The sequence below is a fragment of the Zeus faber genome (assembly GCF_960531495.2).
Source record: "Zeus faber genome assembly, chromosome: 20".
Lineage (NCBI taxonomy): Eukaryota > Metazoa > Chordata > Actinopteri > Zeiformes > Zeidae > Zeus > Zeus faber.
In genome coordinates this window covers 5890463-5911969 of record NC_137207.1, presented here as the reverse complement: position 1 = coordinate 5911969, position 21507 = coordinate 5890463, and the positions used below count along the sequence as shown (strand labels likewise).

Sequence of the window (21507 nt, the reverse complement as noted above, 5' to 3'; positions counted from 1 at the left end):
AGATGTGGGGTTGTCTTCAGTAATCAGAGAAGAGGAAGGTAGGGGCCAGTGGTGGGTGAGGTGGACCGTCCAGTTAAGCTCCAGGTTCCTTTCCACGGCTGGGCTTGACCGACCGTAGAGAGTCATTCATTTCAACCCATTCCACAACTCATTGGCATTGTCCTACTAATAAGACTGATAAACTGGTTGTTGAATCAATAAGTGAGAGTGACAACGTTCAAACGTTGTTAACCCTTGGTGTAGCAGTTGTACCTCCAAATTGTGATGACCCCAGTTCAGTTGACCAAAGTATAACCATCTCCAAAAACTGAACTGAGTAGATAGAGAGGATGCAAATATGCACATACATCCAAAATGCACATACACAGATAAAAATAACACACAACCGCAGTGCAACCGGATTAGCTTCAAAACTGCTGAATGGAACCAGTGACACATGCAGTCACAATGAACATTACATTTACATTACATTTAGTCATTTATCAGACGCTTTTATCCAAAGCGACTTACAATTGTTCAAACACCGACGGACGCAGCCATCAGGAGCAATTAGGGGTTAAGTGTCTTGCTCAAGGACACTACAGCATGCTAGCAGGAGGAGCCTGGGATCGAACCAGCAACCTTTAGATCACTAGACCACCAGCTCTACCGCCTGAGCTACCATCCCCACTAATGAAGGCAGAACCCGACGGGTTACGGGTCATGGCGTGTCAGGAAATGTCACCCTCTATGCAAAGCGGACAGATCTAATAACATCCATCCGCCTACTCTGCTTCAGTCGCCCATAGGCACGTTAGGCCGTAGCACTGCAGCAAAGGGCCAAGACTGCTAGGTCTGATTGGACATTTGACTGGTTTGTGCCAAATAACGAATAAGAGAAAGAAAGAACCTCTCCCAAAACCACCGACAGAACAATAATTCAATAATGTAAGTCGTTCTGAATTTGGACCTTTCTTTAACAGTTTGTTCAATAATTCCACTCCACCTTGGCTCAAGCCAAGGGTTTAAATCAGATTTAAAAGGCATCATGATTCAATCCGAGGCTTCCCTCTGATCGGGGTGAAGATCCGTGCATGTCGTGAGTGAATAGTCGTCCAATCAGGAGTCGACATGAGGTCGCCGGTTGCCTGACAGTAGTGGGATGTCATGTGGTGTGTAGCAGCACAAGGGATTACAGCCACTAATCTGCATCTCCATCATGAAAGCCAACCAGACTGAAAGAGAGAGGGAGAGAGAGAGAGAGAGAGAGAGAGAGAGAGAGAGAGAGAGAGAGAGAGAGAGAGAGAGAGAGAGAGAGAGAGAGAGAGAGAGAGAGAGAGAGAGATCATGATTATGGAATAACAACTGGAGTATGGAGGATGTTGTCCATTCTCGGATAGATAGGCGGTTGGATAAAAGATGAAAGGAGAGTGGATTACATTTGGACCAAATCGCTTCTGGTCAGTCGTCGTTTCCGAATCTTTTTGGTTTGTTTCTTCTTCTGTTATTTTGAGACAATCGCTTAACAATGTGTCAATTTGTGTGTGTGTGTGTGTGTGTGTGTGTGTATTAGGTCTCTGCAATACTTACCAAATCAAATCTATTTTATTGTATTTGGTCAGTCTTTCGCTGAAAGTACCACTCAGATATGCATTCTTGCCGTTCTAGCATGCCTCTACACCCCTCTGTTTCAGTCCTTTTCTCGACAGGCTGTTTCTGTGTCTGTGGCTTTAATTGCAAATGAGCTGCTGCTCAAATGGAGGTGAAATGGCCTTTTTGACTCACGGCAAGTCAGTAAACTTCTTGTGAATCTCTACAAAACCACGCAGTGAGTGGAGATACTCAGATGGGTGGCGGTATAATTCTAATGAGTCCCCTATTGACAAAGGAGGGGCAGGACAATCTGAACAGCTTGTTGAATCACATGTATTCTGACCTAGTCAGCCCACAAAAAACTGGCTGACTTATTTCACAGTTTGTGTGTTAGTAGGCCCATCAGGGACCCAAATGTGTGTGGACAAGTACAAATAGTTCTGGTGCACTTTACCAAGTTTTCATAATTGATGACCTTGAATATCAATAATTTGAGGATATTTTGGGGATGACTATCGGCGCTTTCATATATTAAAGATATTTACACACAATAAATATTTGAGAAACAATCATTACTAGTATTATGACTATGCGGGTAAAGACTTTGATTAGATTAGAACGGCTAGAACATTTTAAGGAGTTCCAAAAATGTTATTACTTTACTGTACTGTAGCCCAGCCTTAAAGTCAACATTTGACTATATTGCATTATTACGATAAACAAATCCCACATGGTATCTAGTCTCATATCATATCACAATATTGTTATAATAATTGAATTGGATTATAGGATTTGTCTTATGTGTGACTGAATGTATATATAGGGAATTTCCACGAGTCCATGTGCGCGAGCGCCGCTTGAATCTTGAGTCTTGTGTGAGTGTTTCTCGTTTGTTTGGATACAGGTTCATCCGTGTAGGTGTGTGGACACAAGTGTGTGTATGTGTGGTAACCCTCAGGTATGAAAGCCTTTCCCCGCTTCCTCTTTGCCTCTTCGAAGAATTTGTCCAGCTGCCACAGCTGAATAGCACTGCAGCCGAGCTTTGGCTTGGAGTCAAAACCTTTGGCTCCAAAACCACTGATGATGGGTGGGTGGGCGGTGGTGGATATTGTTCACTTGTAATGGCTTCATGGTAAGAGGTTGGAGGCGGCGGTGGCTGGGAGCCTTCAATCTATCCACTGCTGTAAAAGAACCAGTAGAATGACTAACAGCTGAGGTCTGACAGCTGAGAGGGTTTCCTGGTTGGTGGTCCGTTTGGTCGCATCTCGCCAAACACCCCACGCAGATGTCCCATTATGTCGCGCGCTTCCCTCCCATCTGGATGACTTCCTGTCGGCCACATTGCCGGTAGCTCCCCACTGCAGTGTTCCGAACGGGTGCGATTGTGCACCGCGCAGCCCCTTAACGCATGTATGACAAGACATGCCTGACATGGACCTGCACAGACAGTATTGTTCAAACTGAAGATTATTAACGTCAGGGAACAAGGCAGCAAATCAGCTGCTTTGTTACTGTTGAAATATTAGGGCCCAAAAACTATTACTCTTATTAGTGATTATTATTATAAGTTTTATACTGTAAAAGAAACAAGAAAAGATAAACCCTGTCTTGAATCTGTCTTAAATTTGACCTATTATGCTCCTTTTTACACAAGTTAATATCGATCTCTGAGGTCCTCAAAACATGTTTTTTAATTTTTTTTAGCTGAAGATGCCACTCAGATTTGAGCCACTCTTACATGCGGCCAATCCACCCTGTCCGAAAACGGGCTGTTTAAGTGGGTGGAACCGCCCTCCCGATGCCGCGAGTTCTTTGAGCCAATGGGGTTTGAGCACAAGTTCCGGGTTCTGTGAGCCGATGGGGTTTGAGCATGGCTTCCGGATTCCGTAACTGTCACATATTTCACCGTATTAGTCCACCAAAATCTGTTTCTGAACCAATTTGAGGTGAGAAATAAGCAATCCAGTTGATGAATCTTCACTCATATTAGTTGTACAAGGTCTCATTTAAAATTTTGTTATGACTTTGGTTGCCGTGCTCCAGGCTTGTGGGAGACACGGACACCGCACCGCGACGCAAATAAATACATCTACAATAAAAACACACTATTTTTTATTGGTTTTGTTTGGAGAACGCATATATACCTTACCATACAGATTTATGTATATTATACAGAAATCTGTGACGAGTTGATGTCAGCTCGGGCGAAAGTAGAAAAAAAACTTTGAAAACTGGGTGTTCAGAGCGGTCAAAAGCCTCAGCATTTTGTTCACAGCGATTACTTTTTTATTAGTTGACCTCATTATTTGATACTTCTAATGCACGTCTAATATGAACATCCGACATTGTAACATTATACATATGACAGAAAATAAGGAAATGCGTAATAGGTCCGCTTTGAGCTTGCTTCACACCAAATACGATAAACGACAAGAACAAAGCGGAAGTCCATTCCTTCCTATGTAGAGCTGGATTTCGCACCTGAAAGACTGAGCCTGTCCGGTGCAGGATTTCCACGTCTGTTCGAGGCTCTGGGATGTGTTCAAATTTTTCAACTCATGCGACAAGTTTAGGTCCAAAATTACGACCGGAAGTGCTGTGAGTCAAGTCAGTCAGTGAACTAAATAAGTCATGTATGTATATAATAATCACTAACATTAATTAACCTTGAATTCTGGACTTTGCAAACACTATATGAAGGACATTTTAAACTCTCATTCTTGGGAAACTGTTAATGTCCAGCTCAGCAAACTACTCAAACGAACTCTCTGAAACTGAGACGCAGTTCATCTGACGGCCACTGAGAGTCAGATGCGAACACCCATTCGGTGTGAAGTGGGCTTTATGATCTCACAATGTAAGGGAGCGTTGCCTTGCAAACATAATTAGCATATAAACCTAAAGGCTGAGAAACTGTTCTCCACCACAGTCTGAAAAACACTTTCAATTATAACATTGTGAGCATAGTGTAGTAACTTTTCCATGAAAGCATGTATGAAAGGTACCAATAAAATGACCGCATAATCAACTACTGGCAGTGAGTCACAGAGTGTAAACTGCACTGAACTGTTGAAACTCAAAAACCCCCTGCCAGGTCGTAAGATGTTGACCACTAAATAACAGGATAACAGGAGGTTTTGGCTCTCCACCCTGCAGCTTTTCTGCAGTTTATGGTGTCTTTTGTCTACTTTTTCTTTCGATTCCTTTCGCTGCAATTATTTTTGGCAGTAATGAGTATGAATGGGTTTGGAAATTGGATACTATTACGACATTGACGAAATTCCACCCATCGCTGTTGAGGGTCGGGTGCCAAAGTTTCATAGACAAAAAAATGGGTGGATAGACAGACAGACAGACTGACTAAGCCTGAGCTAGGGGAGAAAGTTTGTTTTCACCAATTTGATGCCATCTTGTGGTCGCACACAAGATGGCACGGAGTCAATCAGAGGTTGTATCTCTCGAGCGTTCTCCCGCCGTAGAACCGCTCCGGTGAACCGCTCCAGTGGCGCAATCGGTCAGCCGGGGTACTTATAAGACAGTAGCCTGCAGAGCGATGCCGAGGTTCTGAGTTCGAGCCTCACCTGGAGCAGGGAGCTTTTAGGCCGCATTGGGGGGGAAATAAAGTGGTGTTCCCGGAGCAGATCCCACGTGGGGAAGCTTTCGACCCAGACTTGGTAGGACAGTAATCAGGGCCTCGTTGAAGAAGCACCAGTCTGAGAACTAGGGTTGAAAACACCGTGCGGGGGCCACGTGTTTGATTTCCCTCGAGCTCATTTTGTTGCTGCACGTTCGCTGGGTGTCGAGCGCTCTCACCGCCGCAGCCCAGGTTCCGCTCCCAGTCAGGAAACTAACTACACATTAAGACATGTCACTGCATTATGTATGTGACAAATAAACCCCTTGAATCATTGATTTATGTTACCAAAGTCGCTGTAGATAATAGCAGATCCATAATGTGACACAAACGACCAATACGATAATGCATTTTATGAATATAGTAAATATTTCAGATGAGCAAATCCTTTTTTCAAATGGGTCTTTATTTTCCCTTCTTCTCTCCTCCAGTATGCCCCGTGTTGTGCTGTCCAGCTGGCAGGCGTAGGGGGCGGTAGCGAGCATGGCTGAGCCGGGCCAGGTCCAGGGCCTGGAGGGCAGCAGGAACAGCAGCCTGCAGAGGAAGAAGCCCCCGTGGCTCAAACTGGACATCCCAACCATCCAGCTCACTCCAGACGACACGCCCGCTCTCCCTCAGGTAAAACTGCATAATTTTCTGCTTTTTTGACAGATTAAAGCATGTTCTCTTATTATCATTATAATTGGAGAACTATCATTAATTAATATCATTAGAAATATCATTAACTATCATTAATTATCGTTAATCATTATGTTACATGGACCCCAAACTAACAGTGTAAGTTTATACTGTTCTGTAAAAACAATAGATCAGAATCAGCAGCGAAAACAAAAATAAAGATAAGATAAGAAAACACTTTATTAATCTTTTTTCACTACTTTCATTTTTACGAGAATACATTTTTACTACTTTAAATGAATTGCTCCTAGGTTTTAACATAGATTGACTATTCTTTACTTTACCCTTCTCTACTCTCATTTCATGTGTTCTAAATATCCTATGTTCTAAATCTGATTGGGAGTGTTTTCAGGTTACGCTGATGTGTGAGGGTGATTTACGTGTGTGTTATCTTGTGGGTGTTTACCATCTCTGTGAATACACATGGTTGTCTGTGTGTGTGTGTGTGTGTGTATGTGTGTGTGTGTGCGTGCGTGCGTGCGTGCGTGCGTGCGTGCGTGCGTGCGTGCGTGCGTGCGTGCTGCAGCCAGGGAAGCGAGCGTCGGGCTTCCTGCGTAGCATCAGCATGCCAGGGGAGAACATCCAGATCGGCATCTCCGCCTTGGAGACCTCCAACAACTACCTCCGCCCCCCCACGCAGAGACGGCCCTCCATCACAGAAACAGTCAAGAGGTCAGACACACACTCAAGGAATCACTGGTATCACTGACTTTTTCTGCTAAAATTCGACTTATTTTTGGCTTTTTCTTCATCGGGCGTTTTAAGTACAAGTTGCAATAACTACCTAAATGAACTTGGCTAAAACTTTTGAGTGATATTACTTCCCTTCTCTTCTGATTTCCTTCTGCTGTAACCACATCCTTCTGCACGCGTTATGCCTTCAGTAATACCTCAGCACTAATGCTGATAACACCGTCACTTCTACTGTAGCTTTAACTTGAACTGCTTTTCCTTTCTTCCTCCGTTCTCCCTTTCCTTCATCTATCCTCTCCCTCTAATGCTTTTCTGGGTTCGTGTGTGAAGTGTGAAGCGAGTGCGCTTCGAGCGGGTCAACACGGTGCCCCAGAAGGGCCAGCGGGGCCCCAGGAGGGTTTCCACCGTCCGCCGGCGGTCCTGCATCCCCAAAATACTGTCGCGCCGACGCTCGTCCATACCCAAGCAGATCATCAGGTACAGCCAAGAGACGGGAGGAGGGGAGGGAGAGGACAGAGGGAGGGGGGGAGTGTGGGGGAGTGGCAGGGAGTGAGGAACAGCCGGAGACAGTGAAATAAGGAGCTGTCGAATGATGGCAAGGGGAATGAAAGGGCAAAGAGAGGAAGAGAATGTGACCAGGGAAAAAAGGGGGGGGGCAAATAATACATAGACAGTGGGAAACAGGAACAGATTGAAGAAGGGATAACAGTTATGTTAATCATACTCACCTTCATTTCCACTCAAGGTGAGTCTGTATCCAGTTCTTGAAGATGGGTGGTCGCTGGGTGTCAATTAAGACTTTTTTTTGTTCAAGTGGAACTGCACAAAATGATCTGTGTTACAACTAGTCCCAGAATTACATTTGAAACTGCTACTGGTTTATCAAAGTCACTGCAAATGAGGCGTAGCTTACGGAGCGACAACTCAGCGGCGCCACACGCTTCCACACCCTTATGGGCCGGCCTATTTAGGCAGTCAATTCCTCCTGACCTACCTGCTTTGGTGCCTGCTTGCTTGCGTTACTGCGCTCCTTCCACCTTCCTTGAATCTACCTGTTGGGCTCTATCCAGTGGGGGGATTCAAACTCAACACTCCTATAAAATGCCTATGTTTGCTGTACACAAGATAATTTGAAAGTGAATCTGAGAGTTGCCTGTCAGAACGGCTTTTCACCTCTTGCAAGTGCTCCTACTTTGCAATTCTTTGCGGAAAATGCGCAAATACATTGGATGCCTGTTTCTCTTGTAACGTGCAAGCTAAAAATAGCATTGAACTTTGGATTTTTTAACAGAATTATCTTTCCACTCTCAGATATCGGAGCACCTCAGATGTTTTCAAATTCTGTCAACAGATCGCTTATAAGCTTTTTTTTTGTATCTGTTACAATGACTGCTCTTCCTGAACAGCACCTGATTTTGAATACCTTACAGACACCACCAGCCCCATGCAGCACTCCCTGGCCCGAAACAACGTTTAAAATTCTGCGAGCATCTGGAGATCCAAACTGCGCCGTGTTTGAAATGAACTCTTACCCTCTAGAAAATGACAATACATGGAAGAGGACATGAGAACATGCCGCCGCCTGCACTCGATTTATTATTCACAAAGGACACTCCCAATATCCTCTTTCCTAGCTGGATTTACCAGTCCTCTGCTCCACCCAGTCACCCAAAACAGCTTACACGGCATTTAAAACCTGGCATGACTCATTTCCAATCAAGCCTTGGAACAAATAAATATACTAAATGTGCCTTAGCTCTCTTGAGATAAGGATGCTCGTTCGTAAGAGGTCTGGGTAGGACAGCAAAAAAATACAGGTACAGATTAAAAACAAACAAAAAAAAAAACAGACCAGCACAGACAGGCCTTAGTCAAGGACTTTCTTGTCGAGAGCTAATTCATCTTAAATTAAAATAAATCTCATGAAGACATTTTGAAATGATGGATTCATTGAGGTAGGATTTATCTCACAGGATATATAGACCACACTCACAGAACTCCACTCTCACAAATAAAGGTTGCTCTGTGTCTCTGTGTGAAATAGATAGTGAAAATAAATGAGTGTGTGTGGGTGTGTGCGTGCGTGCGTGCGTGCGTGCGTGCACATATGTGTGTGTGTGCGTGCATGTGTGTTATCTCTTTATTTCGTTTTTAATTACTTAGGTAGTTTAGTAATATTTTCTGCTGAAGCCGAAGTGTAATATTTATGACCACACACACACACACACACATACAAATATGCGTTGGGGTTGCATTTCTTTATGCTTTCTACCTTTATGCATGAGTGTGTGAGTCCAGAGTGTAAGCCGATCTGTCTGGGCATATTTGCATTAAGTGCATGTGTGTGTGGGTGTTTGTGTGTGTGTCACAATGTGGCTTCTGCTTGATGATGAGGTATTGTCGTGGGAGGACACTGTGAAGTTTGTTTATACGAGGCCTTACAGGAAAACTCCCACCACTGTGTGTGTGTGTGTTTGTGTGTGTGTGGGGTGTGTGTGTGTGTGTGTGTGTGTGTGTGTGTGTATGTGTGTGTGTTTATATGTGTGTGTGACTCAGATGTCGCTCTCACGACAAGGAGCTTTTTAACTTCACAGGGTCAAAGCGACAGGACAGTCATACACATAAACATCAAAACTGTTGTCAAGCGTTGAGATGTCTCACTCTTAAAAAGTAAATCAGTTTGAAATGAATCACATGAACTTTTACTTATAGTCTGTGTGGCAGACCAAGGGGCTGCAGACGGCTGCATGGCTTCCTTCCCCGTGACAGCACAGCTGCTCTGAGTCGGGCGAATCAGCTCCCGTGCGCCACCGATTGGTCCGATCCGGGGAAGGGCGCTTTCTTATTGTTTGTCTGTCTTGCAGAGGGGATTGGCGCACAGGGTCGTCAGCTGGCCAGGAGACAAACTGGAATGTCATTCCTCCTGCGCCCAAACGCACTATTGTTGATCATTTATCTTTTTGGCCAGCGAGCTTTTTCGTTCCGTTTTTATAATAAAACTCGCCATGTTGGCAACCCACGGCAAGAAAGACTCCGTCTCCCTCCCTAAACCCCAACCTGTGGGCAGAGATGCCCACAGTAGGGTTGTGTTTTCAAACAAATGTGAAAATTATATGAATCATATACTTAATGTCGGTGTGTCATCTAGAAGCAAAATTTCATACAACATTATGCTTCTATTATATGTTTTGTATGTCCAAGTCACATTTTGTATATACATACATACCAATGCTGTATATTCATACATAAATCAGAAACTGTATGATGTGAAATGTATGATTCTTACAGTAGATTCTTATTCTTTCTTTTACGGGACATAGAACTGTATATATTGTACATATTTAAAGAGATCAACACTTCTGTGGACTGTGATGAAGAGGTTTTGGAACGTGTGACTGTGTTTGTTGCATGCCAGTTTTCAGTTGTTGGGTGGGTGTGAGAGAGAGTGTGTGTGTGTGTGTGTGTGTGTGTGTGTGTGTGTGTGTATTGATGCGGTTTCTCTGTCGTGTTCAGGCATGTTCTGGTGCCTAGAGCTCCAACATGCACCCCTCCCGCCTCCAGAATATATAGTCTGCCGTATTTTTTTTCGCCATTCTTCTAATCTCTCACTTCCTGTCAAGTGCTGGTGTGTTGGTGTGTGTTTACGCACACCCCAAACAGTGACATACAGAGAGAGAGAGAGCGAGAGAGAGAGAGGGAGCGAGAGAGAGAGAGAGAGAAAAAGAGAGGGCTGGAGGAATAGTTAAAAAAAGAAACTTAAAGCAGCAGGAGACAGCTTGAAGGTTCTGCGGGGAACTCCGAACGAGCTTGGCTTGCTTTGACAAGAAGCAGGAGCCTCGGTCTTCCTGTGCTCCGTGGGGTCACCGGCTTTTACCCTGAAAGAAGACACGCTTTTCGCGGAAGACGACTGGGAGGCCTGCCAGCGGCTGTACTCACATACACATACACAGACGCACACACAGACGCACACACATACACACACACACACACACACACACATACACAAACAACAGAAGATAGCAACACCATGGAGTTTCCAGACAGTTCAGAAGATGTCATCCTCCTCCTCTGACAGTCAGCCGACCAGAAACCAGGTCAGGGAGTCAATCTTATGTTGAATGGACCCCCTCACTTCTCACAGGATATATGCCGCAGTCCCAGAAGAGATCAGCGAGGGATCCATCATGGTATCAGAGATCAGCACCTTGTTCCAACAGATTTACATCCCGCTGGGCAAACACAACAGGAAATCGACATCTTTTATCTGGTGATTGATTCCTGACCCACGACCCCCTATGCCGTGGATACCAACATCAACAAAGAACTATTTGAGCAGTTGCCTGGTCGAAACCGAAACACCGTAATCTTCCGCTGGCCTGGGTACTGTGAAAATCCCCCTAATGGGTCATTTCTTGGCATTCAGACGTATCCTGGTGTGACCTCAAATGACCCCATCGGGGATCAGCCGCTGTTTATTTTGCCGTCAGGCTCCAGTTGGGTCAGAAGGTTGCTGGGGTGGCGTTCAAGATTAATCGTCGGGTTACAGTGATGTCGGGAAAAGAGATCCAAGATCCGCATGTCGGCCGGTTATGACCCTGGCGTTGCTCCCCTCCATGAATTCTTTGGACAGGTAAGTTTCCGTCCGACTCGACCTGTTCGGTTCTCCTCTCCTGTCCGTGCACTCATGGCAATACGCTCCATTAGGCCATTACACTGAGGATTTTTTTGTTCATGTGCAATGTGTAGCTAGTTTGTATTCAGACGGAGGAAGGTTTGTCACGATGTAGGGAATGTAGGTACTGAGACATAATTATGAGGTGCATAATGGGCCTCTGCGGGGACGAAACAACTTGTATTTTTGCCCAGTTGTGGCTCTATCAAGACTGAGCAGCAACATGCCAATGGACTCCTCAGGAGAAACTTGGCACCTCACCGTTTTCGAGCTGCTTAATTACGTGGGTATCTTAGCACTAAAAAATCATGTTCATTCTCATTTTGTGAGCGGTGGATTTAGTTTATAAAGTTCAAAGAACTTTTGCCCCGCGGCAGAGAGCAGGTGTCCTAGCCTGCCGTTAATAATCATTCTAAACCACTGTTTTGTGTGTACCAGCCTTACCTGGAGGCTGAGCAGGCCGAATCTATGTAGATTGATGGCGTTTCAGTCCTTGATGGATGATGGGGGTGACATATCCTTCATCTGTTTTATGTGTATTCTTTTGGCAGCGATTGTGTTTGGGCACATAGACACTGACTTGTGTGGTAAGACATGTTTGGGCCCATAGACACTGACTGGAGAATAAGACATCCATGCATGTCAATTGATATGTGGCTGGAACCGCCCCCTCAATGTCGACAAATATTGAGGAACATGGGAAAATTTGGTGTAGATGTTAGATGTTATAGGTGATGATTTGTACAATACTGTTCCCTAAAAATCCCTCGCATTGTCTCCTAAGCCATCTGTTTACAACTCCGAATCTGTAGCAAAAATCCCCCTCCCCCCGAAGTGTATCTTTCTGAAGTCCTGAGAAGGTTCAGGGAGGTTCAAGGACGAGTTCAAGAGGTTTTGGAGGCCAGTATGAGAGGACAACATCCCTTTCTTGTCCCTGCTCGGCCTTAAAAGGCTTCCCCAGCTGGTGTCCCTCTCGATGACGAGGGCCAAGTGTTTATTTCTCCTCCAAACAGCGTGGCCCCCGCTTTGGGGAAATGTCCTCCTGCACACACACATTAGCTGGTATATACAGAGATTGCGCAATAGTACGGGAACAAGATCCATTTCTGACACGGCTTTGCTCTTTTACACTGAACACACGGAGGTGGTATAATGCCGCCTCCGTGTGTGATTTTGGATACATTCTGGCTTTCCGACATAATGCTGTGATCATGGGGGTGTGATGTGTAACACAACATCGTCGGCCTCTAATGTGACGTATAACATATGGTTGAGGAGAATCACACTGATTTAATAAAGTTATTATTTCAAATGATACAATTATTTAAATTTTTTTAATTTGATAATCGCTGTAGCCTTGGGTGAGGGCGGTGCTGACTTGCTGAGAGATGGTGCCGTTGCAGCCAGCAGTGCACCGCCATTAGCTGCAACGGCACTGGAGCGCATCACACCGTATCCGTAACAGTCACCCAATGTGGGAAGACGGTACTTGAGAAGTTTTTTGGATTGTTTCTCCATGTGGGAAGGAGGCGAATGTGTGAAGCCGCTACGGAGCTGCAGCAGAACCGTGTGCGTAATGCCCCCCCTTCCAGTTCTAAATTTGAGCATTAAAAATGTAAATTTATGCAGATATTACAAATAATAAAGCACACACATTCAAATGGAATTACAGAGGAATATCTGCAGCTCGAATAGGTTTTAAGGTAAATTTTGGAGGCGCAGCTCCCGAATGGGAGTTTTTTTTTTCCTGCCACCAACCGAACTAATGAAAAACGTGGTCATCAAAACGTTACACCCCTGCATGTCGGCAATGCCTTTTACACAGACAGCATTTAACCCCTGTGGCACCTCTGTGACTTCCCCTGCTGCTGGCTTAGAGGCGGAAAAACAATGCCCCCTCATTCCGTGTTCGTACCTTTTACACAGAACGACAAGGCATAATAATGGCGCAATATTCCCGCCTTGAACAGGCTATGTAAAAGGGACGATTGATAGATAGATAGAGCAGCGAACTGGCTTCCTCCTTTCATCTTCTAGCGACATGAGAGAATGAACAGAGTTTGTGTCAGGAAATAACACCATGGTTGTCGTTCACGCTTGTTATGCTCACACGCACACATGCACACACACACACACACACATGCACACACATGCCATAAAAGCCTCAGGTATCTCGATACATCTCCTGAAGCAGGTAAATGGATGTTTCTGGTTTCTGTTCTCTGTTTCTTTGGAGCTTTGGGCCCTTGCACCAAGAAATGAAGCATTTGTATATGGGACAGTTCCAATATTAAAAAACGTAATTTCTTTGGTTCAGCTTCATGCTCAAATTATTTCAAATGTTTACTGTATTGGCACCTTTGGACTCAACGTATTAGCCAAGCAGCAAATCAACGCTTAAAACAACCAGCCATCAAGAGATTGGTTAGTAGGACTTTTATACCACCACTGATTTCAAATTTTTTTTGTCCTTTATTCCTAGGGGCACGGCGGACTGGTTTGGTGTGAGTAAGGACAGCGACAGCACACAAAGATGGAGGAGGAAGAGCCTGCAGCACTGCAACCAGCTGTACGGGGGTCTGAAGGCCCAGGTGATGAGGGAGATGGAGCTTCCCAGCCAGGACAACCTGTCTCTGGCCAGCACTGAGACCCCTCCTCCCCTCTACCTCCCCCACCACCTCCACCACTATGGCATGCAAAGGGTAGGCCAGCGTAGGGGAAGGGGGCCGCATGAGACAGATAAAGTCACCCTATCTTCAATGCTTTTTTGCTATTTCTTCCAAGCCAAACAACTACTGAGGCATTTAGTATGGATTTCCCATCTTGTATTCTGCACAAACTACACATCCTAACGCATGATGATGACATCATCGTGTTCCGACTGCTCAGTCAGTATCTATGATGATCTTTTTTGGAGTGAAATTGTGCTTCTCCGGGTGAGGCTTGAACTCCTAAACTCGGTATTACTTTGCAGACGACTGTCTTATTAGCACCGTGCACTGAGCGATTATCCTTGCCAACTAACTAAAATACGAGAACTTTTTCTATTATGTTTCATAATTGGCTAGATGGTTAGCATTACGATATAACAACATGGTCTCAGTAATATTGATATTAGTGCAGGATTTTAAAGATAATTTGCAAAACTCTTGATACCTACAAATGTCAAAGTCAGTGCTAAATCCTCTCCTGCCAGTAGGAAGTAGCATTTCCACTTGCCCTCACACAGGTAAGGTTTCAACATTGGGAGGGTAAAAGTGTCTTGCTGCAGGTGAGGATCAAAGCCACAAACCTGACATAGCTCTGCTATTTACTGAAGTTCCACGCTATGACAGATTGTGCCACTAGGGCTCAGCCACCAAACAAGACAATACATTTTACTATTGTGTTTTTGACTTTACATTTTTTGATAATATGAAAATATTGTCCCAATCATGAAGACTTGTAACTGACAGTAATTTAAAAATAATTTCCTTCTAAGTGGTTGATGGATATAGATGTCAAAGTCATGCTTTATCCTCCAATCGGAGGCAGCATTTCTATTTTCTGTAACGCAAGTGAGGTACACATTGTGTAAATAGACATTGCTCCAGGTGAGACTTGAACTCCCACCTGGGCATTACTTCACTACTCACTGTCTTATAAGCACCTCACGCTGACTGATTGCGACTTGTGACCTAATATGACCAGATGAGACATATACAGTACGTTTATCATTAAGTTGCAGTGTCTTGAAGGTTGTGCAATACATTTTTTGACAATATGAAAAAATTGTCTCACTAGCAATGACTGAATTGCAGACATTTTGAAATAACTTTTCATCTAAAAGTGGAATGCCTATGAATGCCTTGTCCTCACGCAAGTATGGTACCAACATTGGGAGTGTCAAAATATGCTGCTCTAGGTGAGGCTCAAACCCAAGACCTCAGCATCACTCTGCAGGTTACTACTCTCTTAAATGTACTGCAAACTGCACCATCGTGCGACTGGAGCGTATGTGTTTTTTGACCTAATGCGACCGAACAAAACAATAAGTTTGACCATTATATTTCTATGATTTTTTACACTATGAAAACCTCAAGTCTCAATAGTAAGGGCTATTCCAGTCGTCTTAAAATACCTTGCCTTCTAAAAGAGACCTGTATACCCACCCAAGTAAGGGAGTGTATAACAAGGTTGCTCCAGGTGAGGCTTGAACTCTCAACTACTGTCACATAAGTACCACGCGCTGACCAATTGCACCACTGGAGCTTGATGGAAGGGCACTATCAGTAACACTACATTTTACCAATAACACCACAGAGCGAGCTCTCCAGTACTTGTCTACTTTTGGCTGTAGACCACAAAAGGACAAGCCAAAGAAAAGTCATGGTTCTAACTATCCAACACCACTTCCCGTTAAGGATTTAGTGTATAAAGGCTTAGAAATGTTGTAATCTTCACATTCTTCACACCCGACTTTCTTCACACTGAGGGTAGTCTCTCACCATTCCCCTGCATATGTATATGCACATGTACGTTTGTTCGTTCTTTCTTTCTGTCTTCCTTACATGCAGATGTCTGCCGGCCTGAGCCCTTTGCGTTGCCATTTATTGCTTTTATTGCTTGTGTCCTGTGCACCACTCCTGTTGACTGTTGTTTTGTATGTAGCTGTTGGGTGCCCCCTTCTGTGATTTTCTCTTCCTCGTCTTTGCCTTCTGTCTGTACCTCGGATGTTAAAAAAGTGGTATTAAATCACAAGACATTCCAAACTGAAGCTGATTATTTGCACACATGTCAAATGAACGAGCATGTGCAATGTGCGTGTGCATACAGATCGTGGACCCTCTGGCCAGGGGACGCGCCTTCCGCATGATGGATGAGATAGACGGTTACAGCGCCCCGCAGACGCCCGTCACCCCCGGCGCCGCCTCCCTCTGCTCCTTCTCCAGCTCACGCTCCGCGCTCAACAGGTTGCCGCGGCGACGGAAACGGGAGTCCGTAGCAGTGATGAGCCTCAAGGCTGCTGCGGCCCTGATGAAGGTGTGTTTAGTCGCCTGGGTCCTCAGGGAGACGGCTGCCCCAGGAGGACGTATGCATACATACACAAACACACACTTTATATATGAGATTTTGTTTTTATTTAGCAGATTATTTCCCAGATTTAGCATCAGGAGACTTATGAGGACTAGATGATAGTCCCCACAAGATAGGTTAAACTTTCATGCATGTTTGCATGTGTGCCATTACAGTATACATGCATTTGTGTGAGGGGGTGTTTTTGTGGGGATTTACCTGCATGCGAGTGAATGTGTGATATGGGTGATTATTTGTGATTTTTGCCTTGAAGGCATCAGTATACTCAACAAAGCAGAACTTTTCAAGAAAAAATTTATAAAATAGAAAAAACTACAGTATATAGAACAAGAAGCAATATAGAACTCGGGGGGGGTTCTGCCCTATTAGTTAGATTGTGTAACATAAAAAAAATTATTTTTATTTATTTGTATTGTTCTGTTAAAACAAAGATGTTGGTTTGAAAATGATGAGCCTGAACACAGTCACACACAAATCAACATAGGCACATCTTTATCCAAAGCAACTTACAATTATTCAAACACTGACAGATGCAGCCATCAGGAGGAATTAGGGGTTAAGCTCAAGGACACAGCATGCTAGCAGGAGGAGGAGCCTGGGATTGAACCAGCAACCTTTAGATTACTAGCTCTACCTCTTGAGCTACCATCCCTCCATTACATTAGCATACATCGCTGGTTTCTGGTATTTTTCAGTGTTGATACTATCGAGTGTCTATGCGTGCATGTGGGTGTGTGTTGTGTGAAACCTAAGCTGCAGTTTGTCGTATTGTGGATTAATCCATGTTATGTTGCACTGTGGTGTAGGGAACTCCAGACGACGACTGTCCGCTTGCTTAGTAGCTAGAAACTAGAGCAACGGTGTGTGCGTGTGTGTGTCTGTGCCTGCGTGCGCTTGCGTGCGTGTGCGTGCAGGGTAGCTGGGTATTGTATGGTGTCATTACCAGATGGCCCAAGATAATACATCCAGAATGCTCAGCTCCCCGTTGGATTGCCAGCGCAATATTCCGGAAGCGCCCGGTTAATCCACCTATACACAGAGGTCACTGCTGCGGCAGCGGCGTCATCACCGTCAGCCCAGGGAGTGCACAGGCAAGCACATCAGGGGACACCAACGTCTGTGCTGCCAGTTTGTGTGCTTGTATACTTGTGTCCCCTTGCTACATCCTGACGTGTGCAACATACACAGTCAACAGCTTAGAAGGAGATTTTTAAAACAGTTTTATAACCACTGCAGCACGCCGTTCATGGCAATGATGCAACTGATGACAGCGGTTGGGTCAATGACGTGCGCTTGTGTGTGTACGATTGTGTGTGTCAGGGACGGACCCTGAAGGAGAGCACCCGCCGCAGGTGTCGCAGGAGGAGTTTCTTGCCCCCGAGTTTCTTCGACGACGACACCGTGGACTTTCCAGATGAGCTGGACACCTCCTTCTTCACCAGAGTGAGCGCACGTATAAGCACCGCCGGTGTTTTACGCCGGACGCCCAAACTGGGTCCTGCCACTGGGGTTGCATCTTAAGTGTAAAGAGAACAGATGCCGAGCAAATACAAAGTCAGATCTGTCGTTGGAAAGTAGGAATGTATAGTTCTATAATTTTGCAAATGAGGAGTGGAGGTATAATACAACGGACGGTATACTTTAAAATTCAATTTAATTTAAAATTCAAAAGCAGACTATATGTAGCTGCAAGAAGCGATGAAGGCCAAGCGCTCTAAAGCGTGCGTCACACAGAATCTGTAATCGCATCCGACAGCCGAGCCTCTCTCTCGTGGCCCTTGGATGATCTGTGTCTGAGTTTGGCATCATAAGTACATCACCGAGTAGTTTAATCAGCTGGACATTTCCCATGGCCCATGAATGAGAGTTTAGAATTCCCTTTAAAGTGCAAACAAAAATTCTAAAAATGTACACAATTCACAAGTGAATTGTGTACATTTTTGGTACCATTTTGAATGACTCAAAAATATACTCAAAACCGGGCCACACGGTTTTGAGTATTGAGTTTTGAGTTACGCTGCTCTGCCATAGAATCCCGAGGAGGAAAGCAGAAAAGGGAATTGGACTCCTTCATTACCTATTTTATAAGTTGATGAAGTCCATGTCAAATTGATCGCAGGAGGGTCTGCATGACGAGCTGTCCAGCTACGCAGACGAGGTGTTCGAGACGCCGTCGGAGGCGGCCATCAAAGAGGCGGGGCTTAACCAGCCGGGGGACGAGAGGGAGATGACGGGCAGCGCCCTCGACAGGAACGAGCTGGAGCGGAGTCACCTCATGCTGTGGGTTTATAGATAATTGAATCCTTACTTTACGCTCACTCTGTCCCTTCTTACTATGCACTCACTGTTGTTTTGGTTCCACGAGGCAGTCTCAGTCCTCATTTTGGTTCTGGTCGCTCTACCGGAGGAAAAAACGTAATTCTCCTTTTCAAACATGCTCATAATGCAAAGCCACAATTAGTAAATGCTCCTTCACATGTTGTCTCCCTTAATCTATGGGAAAAGCGGCAAAGGGTAATTTGATTGTTATTTTCTTAGAGTTGAGATGTATAATTAATTCAAATGTCTGTGGAGAATTGCCCTGACACAAATAGTCAAGGAGAGATCTGCTTGCCTGATCGCTTTTTTAGCACTAGTTCTCAGATCGGTGCTTCTTAAACTGATCGATTATGCCACTGGAGCTCATGTGTTAACTCCCAAACGGGACCTAGCAAGACAGTAACTTTGATCGCTGAGTTAATGTCAGCTAGAATCTGGGGTCGGGCCATAATGTTGACAATATTGTCTCAATAATAAGGATTTTGTCACGATAACTCCACATCTGTGCATCAAATGTGCTATACCTTTTACTGCCAGTAGGGGCATATTTTCTATTTGGCTCTGGTTGAGGCGCAGGATTAGTGTTAGAACCTGGGATGCCTTCATCATACCAAGAGGCCCACACTCTATTTGAAGATGTACATTTTGATCTCTGCACAACACAAGTGTGATACCTTCTTTATTTGGACATCTTATTCACACCGACATTGAAAGGGTAGTGTCTGCTCCAGGTGAGGCTTGAACTCCCAACCTCAGCACCACTCTGTAGGCTGCTGTCGTAAGCACCTCGCGCTGACCAATTGCTCCCCAGCGAACCCACAATCACAGCGGCCCACCAACACCCCATACTTCAGAATAAAACCTTCTCCCCCCTTTCCTCACCCAGACCGCTGGAGCGAGGCTGGCGGAAGGCCAAAGACGGCTCCCTGGTCCAGCCCAAAGTGCGTCTCCAACAAGAGGTGGTGAGCGTCAACGGGCATCAGCAGCGCGGCCAGCGGATCGCTGTCCCGGTCAGGAAGCTGTTTGCCCGGGAGAAGAGGCCGTACGGGCTGGGCATCGTGGGGCGTCTCACCAACAGGACGTACCGCAAGCGCATCGACAGCTACGTCCAAAGGCAGATCGAGGACATGGACGACCACAGGTACGGGACATAAACCTGTGATCTCATGGACGTACGGGGCTTGGGTCCCAAAGTCTTAAAACACATCGGCTGCTGAAGAAGAGTTTTGATACAGTTTTCTTTGACATAACCTCAGTCGGCCAGAAATGTCAATCCCAAGCTACTGTGTATGAAGGCAGCACCAAAGAATTAAAGGTCCTCCTCTTCCTCCGTCCTCCCAGGCCTTTCTTCTCCTATTGGATCACGTTCGTCCATTTGCTCGTCACCATCCTGGCGGTCGCTATCTACGGCATCGCCCCTGTGGGTTTCTCACAGCACGAAACCGTCGACTCTGTAAGTCAATTGGAATGGCTTTTTGTTGCTTTTTGACGTCAGATCGTGTTTTCCCTCGAGTCAGTGGACAGTACGATCAAGCAACTAGTAGTTACAGAGCACTTTTTTATAAATCAGACAAACCATTTTATTATTTGCGTGTTTGTCTTGTCATTTCAACCTTGATCAGGTCTTGAGGAATAAGGGCATATATGAAAACGTCAAGTTTGTGCAACAAGAAAACTTCTGGGTCGGACCGAGCTCGGTGAGTGTGAATGGCTTTGCGTCGTTCTTTCAAACGTAACCTCACTGGCTGAAATCATCGCTCGTCCTTAGGGAACTTTTAAGAATCTTCTGTTTTGCCCGACCCCCCCCCAGGAGGCGCTGATTCACCTGGGAGCCAAGTTCTCGCCCTGCATGCGTCAGGACAGGGAGGTCCACGAGCTGATCCAGGAGAAGCGAGCCAGGGAGAGGGACTCGGGCTGCTGCGTGAGGAACGACCGCTCGGGCTGCCTGCAGACGCCCCAGGACGAGTGCTCGGTCAGCGGGACAACACAACGGATTTAAACAGTCCAGGCGCTAGTGCCGCCTCCGAAATCGTAGACTAGCAAAGTAGCCGAGCCAAGTTCGCCTGAAGCCATAATGTGAATCAAGTAGGAGGTGAAAAGTACCAGGCTGAAATACTATATCCTGTGAAATATAGAACTACGTAAACAATGGTTTACACATAGTGGCGCAATCGGTCAGCGCACGGTACTTAAACGACAGTAAGAGTTTAAGTTTTAGCCTCACGTGGAGCAGCTTTGATGACGTATGTCTGAGAAGTTCTGTATATTCAAGTACATTGGACAACAGTGCTCATACAGTATGTACTGCGCTGACATTTTGGAGGCAGCAAAGTGACGCGAGATTTGAGGAGGCATTTAAAAAATGACTCAGGCGTAGGGAGTCACTCGATTACCGAGCAGTCAATTGAAGTCAAAGGCACAAAAGGTGGAGGCATTTGGCCGAATCTCAAAAAAGTCCAACCTTTCATCACTACGTATAGTCCTCACTTTTTGTGTGAAATAGTGCTGGTGTTCTCTCTGAAACTCATCAATTAGTACAACCTTGCAAACACAGGGACTCATTTCCATTATTATATTCAATGGACACTAGCCTAATATTATCTGCCTCCCGCCTGATTTCACACGCAGACCACGCTGGCCGTGTGGGTGAAGTGGCCCCTGCACCCCAGCGCTCCCCAGCTGAACAGTAGGCCACGCCAGCACGGCGCAGTCTGCCATCAGGACCCCAGGTGAGGCCACGCTGCTGCCTGCTGCCGAAACACAAATCACCTACAGTCACGTGGGTTTACATACCACACAAGCAAAAGCGTCTCTTCTAAGCACGATCCCAAATGCTTCTTTGATTGAAATCAACTTTTCTTTA

The 21507-nt window shown here is 45.4% G+C and overlaps 1 protein-coding gene across 1 annotated transcript in view; it reads left to right on the top strand.

The window, feature by feature from the left end:
• The window catches only part of rhbdf1b (rhomboid 5 homolog 1b), a 46809-nt gene that overhangs the window by 19261 nt on the left and 6041 nt on the right, over window positions 1–21507 (top strand). Inside the window, exons 2-13 of the mRNA XM_080020754.1 lie at window positions 5638–5824; window positions 6411–6556; window positions 6908–7054; window positions 13732–13951; window positions 16065–16271; window positions 17646–17768; window positions 18445–18605; window positions 19531–19785; window positions 19986–20097; window positions 20267–20341; window positions 20455–20616; window positions 21273–21373. Coding sequence (XP_079876880.1) covers window positions 5690–5824; window positions 6411–6556; window positions 6908–7054; window positions 13732–13951; window positions 16065–16271; window positions 17646–17768; window positions 18445–18605; window positions 19531–19785; window positions 19986–20097; window positions 20267–20341; window positions 20455–20616; window positions 21273–21373 — 1844 coding nt within the window. The 5' untranslated portion in view covers window positions 5638–5689. The remainder of the gene's footprint in view (window positions 1–5637; window positions 5825–6410; window positions 6557–6907; window positions 7055–13731; window positions 13952–16064; window positions 16272–17645; window positions 17769–18444; window positions 18606–19530; window positions 19786–19985; window positions 20098–20266; window positions 20342–20454; window positions 20617–21272; window positions 21374–21507) is intronic.